This window comes from Hyperoodon ampullatus (genome assembly GCF_949752795.1).
Source record: "Hyperoodon ampullatus genome assembly, chromosome: 14".
In the NCBI taxonomy this organism is placed as follows: Eukaryota; Metazoa; Chordata; class Mammalia; order Artiodactyla; family Ziphiidae; genus Hyperoodon; species Hyperoodon ampullatus.
The window spans coordinates 44,367,742-44,375,196 of NC_136927.1; the positions used below are offsets into that span (position 1 = coordinate 44,367,742).

The 7,455-nt window shown below is 55.9% G+C and overlaps 1 protein-coding gene across 4 annotated transcripts; it reads left to right on the top strand.

The window, feature by feature from the left end:
• Positions 1-676: 676 nt before the first annotated feature.
• Positions 677-6,860, top strand: STX4 (syntaxin 4). Of its 4 annotated transcripts, XM_079718549.1 has the most exons (11): positions 677-726; positions 915-1,016; positions 1,129-1,228; positions 1,365-1,439; positions 2,165-2,235; positions 3,991-4,099; positions 4,171-4,247; positions 4,485-4,622; positions 5,511-5,621; positions 5,701-5,799; positions 5,896-6,035. In XM_079718549.1, the coding sequence occupies exons 1-10, from the start codon at positions 697-699 to the stop codon at positions 5,779-5,781; spliced, it is 894 nt and encodes a 297-aa protein (XP_079574675.1). In that variant the 5' UTR covers positions 677-696; the 3' UTR covers positions 5,782-5,799; positions 5,896-6,035. The 4 variants fall into 4 exon arrangements, with proteins under 4 accessions (XP_079574675.1, XP_079574672.1, XP_079574674.1 ...); XM_079718546.1 differs by lacking the exon at positions 5,701-5,799 and having other exon boundaries at positions 5,868-6,860; XM_079718548.1 differs by having other exon boundaries at positions 5,701-6,007.
• The last annotated feature ends 595 nt before the right edge of the window (positions 6,861-7,455 follow it).

The window sequence follows — 7,455 nt, forward strand, 5'->3', positions numbered from 1 at the left end:
TCTGCGCCCCCTCCCCGCCGCGTGGGGGCTGAAGGGAGGTAACTTGGGCACCGGGGTGCCGAGGACGTCGTGGGGAGATAGGTGTTCCAGAGACGGAGTTGACAGAGCCGAGACATGTGACAGTCGAAGCGTCACGTTCTGTGGTCCGAGAGGCTGGGACCGGGCCGGTCACGTGACGCGAGGAGGGGTGCACCGTGGGGTGATGTGAGATGAGGGGCCTCTCAGATTACATACCAGTGACGCATTCTCACCCCTTTTGGCAAGTAGATTTCCGTTTGAAGATGCGAGAGTTCCGGCGAAGTGGGCGGGTTCTCACGTCCTGGCAATTTTGCTTCCGTTCGGGGCCCTGCTGCTTCCGACCTCCGCCTTTCCCTCGGGTGGGGAAGGGACGAGATCCCGTGCGCATGCTCCAGTCATCCCAGAGGGGGCGGGGCCGAGGCTACTGGAGCGGGAGGGGGGGGAAGAAAAGGGAATTCCAACCTGTGGAAACTTGGGGGTCCCCGAGGTCGGCTCCTTCCCCTTGACTGTGGATGGTGCCAGGCAAAGAGCCTCTGGCGGCTCGTGGGGGGCAGTTTTGGGGTCCGCAGGGTGAGGGCGGAGGGGAGTGTCAGAGTGTGAGTGGGATACGGGAGTTCCAAACTTAGAATCTTGAGGCCCGCCGGGCTCCGGCGCTGGGGAGAGGGAGCTCGGGCCGCCATGCGGGACAGGACCCACGAGCTGAGGCAGGTGAGAAGTCGGCGCAGCAGGGTTGGGGACGGGCGGACGGGATGGGGTCTGGCTGGAATGCAGGACTCCTGGTCTTCGGGGCAGGGAGGGGTGGCTGTGGGCTAGGAAGGAAAGACCCGGAAGTCTGTGAGTCGTGCTGGGCGAGAGCAATAGCAAGGAAGTGATGCCAGTGACCCCGGCCCTGGCAGGGGGATGACAGCTCGGACGATGAAGACAAGGAGGGAGTCGCGCTGGTGGTACACCCGGGCACTGCACGGCTGGGGAGCCCGGACGATGAATTCTTCCAGAAGGTAAGAGGCTGGGGTCTCGGCCTGGATTCACGAGGGGGCTGGAGGACTCGAGGAGCATAGCGGCCTGGAGTACCCCCATATCTCCTTCAGCCCTCTCGGTCATCCTCCCTAGGTTCGGACAATTCGGCAAACTATTGTCAAGCTAGAGAATAAAGTCCGAGAGTTGGAGAAGCAGCAGGTCACCATTCTGGCCACGCCCCTTCCCGAGGAGAGTGAGTCAAACCCTGGGTGTAGAACGCATGCTCAGCCCGAGGGATTGTGGGGATTGTAGTTCCACGCAGGTGGTGGGCAGGGAGATTTGTTGAGGTAGGGGCTGCTGTTTGGGCATCATGGCTTTCTCTTGTTCAGGCATGAAGCAGGACTTGCAGAACCTGCGCGACGAGATCAAACAGCTGGGGAGGGATATCCGCGCACAGCTGAAGGGTGAGCTCCTAGGACCTCAGATTCTTTCCTCTGATCCTGCCCAGCTCCTGGTATATCTGGGGAGTGTGTGGCCCAGAGAGGCCAGTGATATATATCCAGGTCACACAGCAGGCCTACGTCTAGAATCTCCGTCTCCTGACTTCCAGTCCACAGTTCTTTCCACAGCATATGCCTGCCTCTCAGGTTCCCTTATTTATAATGAAACCATTTACATTTGACCCTTGACCGAGGCAGAGGTTAGCGTTGCCACCCCACCCCCCAAGTCATAATATGCATGTAACTGTATGGTCCACCCTCCATATCCCAGGTCCTGCATGGGTGGATTCAACTAACTGTGGATCATGTAGTTCTGTAGCATGCATTTATTTTCTAAATATCCAAGTATAAGTGGACCCACGCAGTTGTGCAAGGATCAGCTGTACTTCTACAATTCTTGCTGCCCAGTGTGCATTCTTTGGGCAGGCAGATGGGGGTTTTGTTAGGAGGCCTCTGCATGCCTGTGGGAATTCTCCGATGTATTTATTGCAAAGAAAAATATACTTTTGCCTGTCAGAGACTCAGAATTAGTCATTTTATGATCAATTTTATTTCCAAAAAAACATCCAATGGCCATAAGCACCTCTCTATTGTATGGCTGGGTGGCTGGGGTCCTAGTCCCCAAACGAATTTCAGAAGCCACAGGTCAAACTCCCCTGCTCTACCAATACTCTTGTGTCTTTCCACAGCCATAGAGCCCCAGAAGGAGGAAGCTGATGAGAACTATAACTCGGTCAACACAAGAATGAGAAAAACCCAGGTGGGTTCATTATTCCCAGAACTAGGAAATTTCAGCTAGTGTTTTATAGATCATTAGATGGCACATGTAAGAAGGAAGGGCCCTTAGGGATCATCAAGTCCAACCAGATGATTTTCCAAATGGGGAAACTGAGACTCAGAGAGGAATAGGATTCACCCAAGGTCAACAACCCAGGTCTCATGACTTCCAGTCCATTATATCCCTGCCCTCTTCTCCTCCATTCAGTGAGAAGTTGCTGAGTCCCTAGACATGATCTGGGCTCGGCTGTAGGAGATACTTTCTAGAAGCCAAGATGGGGAGTTAAGCTTGAATAGATGACAAAGACATTATTCAGGTAGGACTTGGTAGCTAATGGCTCTACCCAGGGAAGAAGAGGGTGCAGTCAAATGGCTGGGAGGTTCCCTGCCCATGTGACAGGGACATCCTCTGCCCCAGGGACAGAATTCAAGAAGTCAGGAAGAGGAACTTCCCTGGGGTGGAAGGTCACTGAATCAACAGCTTTGTAAGGAGATTTTTTTTTTTTTTTTGCGGTATGCGGGCCTCTCACTGTTGTGGCCTCTCCTGTTGCGGAGCACAGGCTCCAGACACACAGGCTCAGCGGCCATGGCTCATGGGCCTAGCCGCTCCGCAGCATGTGGGATCTTCCCGGACCGGGGCACAAACCCGTGTCCCCTGCATCAGCAGGCGGACTCTCAACCACTGCGCCACCAGGGAAGCCCTGTAAGGAGATTTGAGGTGGTCTGAGCAGCCTCCTCTGAATGCCCAGTGAGGCATGGTTTGGAGTTCTTGGAGATCAGAGTTGAAGTAGGTAGGCCCAGAGCTCAGCAAAGACCCCAGATTGAAGATGGAACAGTTTGGGCATCTTGAAAGGGTACAGCTGAAGCCAGGAGAGCAGATGTGTCTTTGAGGAAGGAACTCCAAGGAATGAGCAGATTTTAGATATCAGCGAAATGGACAAGGAGAGAGGGCCTTTCGTGGGGGGGGGGGGTGGCTTGTGGTAGTCATTGGTGTAAGAGGCTGACGGCCCAGGTGGGCCTGTAAAAATCTGGGCAATCGCTATGACGCCTGGGCATCCCAGCACACCTCTAGTCTAAGCAGTGAGGCTGGTGTTCAACAAGCATTCCACAAATATTTGTTGAAGGTCTACTGTGTGCCAGACCCTTTTTCAGCTGTTTGGGATACAGCCGTGAACCAAAGATCCCTATCCTCACAGAGCTTACATTCCAGTGCGGAGAGACAATCACCATAATAAATCAGTAAATTATTTTAGAACATAGGAAGTATTAAGGGAAAAGAGCAGGAGGAGAGGGAATGAGAACATCGGGAAAAGGCAGGTTGCAATAAGGTGGAGAAAACTTCACTTAGAAGGTGACATTGTAACAAAGACTAAAGGCCTTTGTGGAGCCTGAGCATTCCAGGCCGAAGGCACGCAAGTGTAAAGGCCTGAGGTGGGGCTGTGCTCTGCTCAGGGAGGAGTAAAGAGCCCACTGTGGTTGGAGGGAAGGGGTGAGGGAACAGTGTCCGGAGGTAAGGTCAGAGGGGCAATGGGGGAAGGGGCGGGTCATATAGGGCCTTGCAGGTCCTGGTAAGGGCTTTGGCTTTTACTTTGAGAAACTGGGGGAGCCTTTCAAGGTGGTCAAGGCAGCAGGCACCTATGAGGTCATGCTCTTTGCTCACTGTACCCACGGGGATGCTGAAGCCCAGACCGGGCAGGGATCCTCCCAGGAGTACCCAGCTTCTATTCTTCATCCTTAGCACGGCGTCCTGTCCCAGCAATTCGTGGAGCTCATCAACAAGTGCAACTCAATGCAGTCCGAATACCGGGAGAAGAACGTGGAGCGGATTCGGAGGCAGCTGAAGATCAGTGAGTTGCGGCGTCTGGTCCACAGGGTCAGGTGACCTGACCAGCTCTGAGCCTGGCCTTTTCCTTCACAGCAAATGCTGGAATGGTGTCTGACGAGGAGCTGGAGCAGATGCTGGACAGCGGGCAGAGCGAGGTGTTTGTGTCCAATGTGAGTGGCCGCAGCCAGCCTCCCTCTGCCGGGACGCCCGTCCTCTCTGAGTCCTGGCCCTTTTTCATGGAGGGAATCCTGAGGCCCAGAAGGGCACGAATTAGCCTGCCTGGAACCACTCATCAGGGGCCTGGCCCCAGTTCTAGGCCTGAGGGCTGCCCCAAAGCTGAACAGGAAATTCTGAACCTGCTGCTGGTTTCCCTGTGACTTGTCCCTTCACTCCTGTCCACTCTCCAGATACTGAAGGACACACAGGTGACTCGACAGGCCCTAAATGAGATCTCGGCCCGGCACAGTGAGATCCAGCAGCTTGAGCGCAGTATCCGTGAACTTCATGAGATTTTCACTTTTCTGGCTACTGAAGTGGAGATGCAGGTGGGCACCCCAGGCAGCTGGCCAGGCTTGATTCAGCCCCCATACGTGAGACCGTGTTGTGCCTGTCAGCCCACCTCCACCCTTAGCCTCTCTCCCTGGGGCTTTTGTTCCCCTCCAGACTGGGCCAAGCCCCCAGGCTGGCCTTTATTTCTATCCTTAGCTGTGCCCCCAAATTGCGTCCTCCTGAACAGCTACTTGGATGGCCACTCCTCTATACATTGACCCCATCCCTCAAACTTGAGCCCACCCCAGGTATGGCCCCAACCCTGGCTTCTCCTCCACCAACAGAATCTACCCTCATACTTCTGAGAGCTCCACAGCTGCCCCCTAGAGGGCCTGCCTCCTAAAGTCTGTACAAGGATGGAGTGGGAGGTGGTATTCTTCCCCCGGCCCTTATCTCAGGATAAGGGGAGCTTCCAGCCCTGTCCTGGAGGAGCTGACCCAATGCTCTTTCGCAGCTGGGAGTCATGGGGAAGAGCTTTCACTCGGTAGGAGTACCAGGATAGGGAGAGCTTCACAGCAGCAGGGAGACAGGCCTAAAGAACACGTGACTTCAGACAGACTTGTGAGGGGACAAAAGTTCACCCTGTGTGAAAAGATAGGAGCCATGTAAGGCACTCAGCTCCCAGCCAGCACTGCGAGTAGAGGTTGTACGGGGCGAGGGAGCAGGACAGAAGGGACCACATGGTGGAAGGGGGCCTCGAAGCCACCTGCAGGAGGGTGGACTTTGGTCAGATGTGGTCCTGCCTCCACATCTTTGTTAGTGCAGTGTTTTCTGCCAGGAATGTCCTTCAGTCATTTGTGGTTGGGCTGGGCAGACTGAGGAGCTGCTGGGCCCTCCACCCCCAGTCATTCCTACCTGCCTGAACCACCCCCTCTTCCGAGCAGGGGGAGACGATCAACAGAATTGAGAAGAATATTCTGAGCTCAGCAGACTATGTGGAACGTGGGCAGGAACATGTCAAGATGGCCCTGGAGAACCAGAAGAAGGCGCGGAAGGTCAGCCTCCCCCCACCCCCACCCTGGGTGGCCCTCCCTCCCCTCCTGAGTTTCCCTGACCCCCACTCCTCTCCCACAGAAGAAAGTCTTTATTGCCATCTGTTTGTCCATCACTGTCCTCATTCTGGTGGTCATCATTAGCGTCTCCACGTTGGTTTGATAGCGCTGCATATTCTCGGTGAGATACTGTGGGCCTGCCCCCTGGCCTGCCCCATCCCTGACCCCAGCCTTTCCTCCTTCTCTCAGACCCTCTTCTGCCCTCCTTCCCTTGCAGGCACTAAGAGCACCGGGGACCCCGGGTCTACCTTCTCTCCCAGCAGCTGGGGGTGGGCAGGACAGAGCCTCCAGCCAGACCCCTTCCTCACACTGGCCTTGTGCAGAGGGGCAGACGGTCCTTCTGGGGTCGGCAGCCCCTCATCCATGGGGGCCTCCCACCTCAAGCCACAGTGCCTGGGGGCGGGCCTGCACTGTCCTGTCTGGCTGGGACATGTGGTTTTGTAAGAAATTAAAAAAAAAAAAAAAAAAAAAAAGCTTGGAGATTCCCCTGTGCATGTGTGTTCCTGAAAAGGCTGGTCCAGGGCCTCCAGGTAACCAGCCTCCCACCTCCTGGCCACCCTTGGGGACAGGCCCAGCCCAGGCAGGCTCAGATCAGACTGTCATAGGTGCTGTGAGCACACCAGGCTGGCAGTGCCCTTCTACTCTCCCATGAGAATGAGTGGGGCCGGGAGGGAGTAACACCCACATCATCTGGCTGTGAGTACCTAACCCCAAAGGAGTGAGGCTGAACCAGGCCAGGCTGGGACACAGGAGTGTGTGTGTGTGTGTGTGTGTGTGTGTGTGTGTGTGAGAGAGAGAGAGAGAGAGAGAGAGAGAGAGAGATCGATCGATCTATGGGCATTCCTGAGGCCAAGAAGAAGAGGCACTGTGAAAAAGTAATTGAGCCTGTTACTTTGAATATAGTGGACTCGGAAGGGCCTGTCTCAGAGGGCGCGATATTTGAGTGGCGTGGCAAGTGAGGAGGGGCCGGTTTTGGGAAGAATCAGTGAAGAGGTTGCCAGGCAAAGGTTCAACAGGCCAGGCCCTGTGCCCAGAAAAAGGCATTGCCCCTTATATGAGTTCAGGTTAGAGAGCCAGGCACTGCATCAGCTCACCTTGTTTCTCAGGGGTCTTGTGGCTGAAGCGGGTAGAGGAGGCAGAGGAGCCTGACCCCAGGGTTTCCATGACTCACCTGAGCTCCAGGCTTCCACTCTAAATGTCTAAGAGTTCCAAGTCCCATGCCTAGTTTCTGCAGCTGGGTGTGGCGCCTGTCCCCAGACACCTAGTTTCAGGGCTTCTGGCTCCGAAGCCTGGTAAAAACAGGGAGGTGCCTGATCCTGACCAAGGTCTGGGAGCTGGGTTCCAGCCGCCCTGTCCCATCGCACTTTCGATCCCACAGGTCACCGCTGCTGCTCCTGTAGCCCAGCCCGTCTGGTTGCAGTACCGCTCACTTCGGCCACCAAGTATGGGGTGCACATGTGGGTGCCGGGGCGACGCGAGCGATGAAGGGCTAGCTGTGTGGTCGTTGGTGCAGACTCAGACCCGCCCCTGGACCCGGGATGGGGGAGGGGTCAGAGGGCGGGATTGGGCCGCAGTGACGTGGGACAGGACCGCTCAGCCTCCATCCGCGGCTGGGCGCCCGCCTGCAGCGCCTCCCTGTGGCCCTAGAATGGCGGTTGCTCTGTGCCTGCGCCAGATCCGAGGGTACACTTGGCCCCGAGTGTACGGGGTGTGGCTGAAGGGTAGCCCAGTCGCTACTTGGAAAATGACTGACTAGCGGACCTAAATGTTGTTCCTG

Bases quoted from the DNA above. Each gene is read 5' to 3' on its own strand.
- STX4 (XM_079718546.1), top strand. From the start codon at position 697: ATGCGGGACAGGACCCACGAGCTGAGGCAG. The intron at 1,017-1,128 runs GTAAGAGGCTGG...CATCCTCCCTAG, and splicing joins ACGATGAATTCTTCCAGAAG to GTTCGGACAATTCGGCAAAC. The intron at 5,622-5,867 runs GTCAGCCTCCCC...TCCTTCTCTCAG, and splicing joins ACCAGAAGAAGGCGCGGAAG to ACCCTCTTCTGCCCTCCTTC.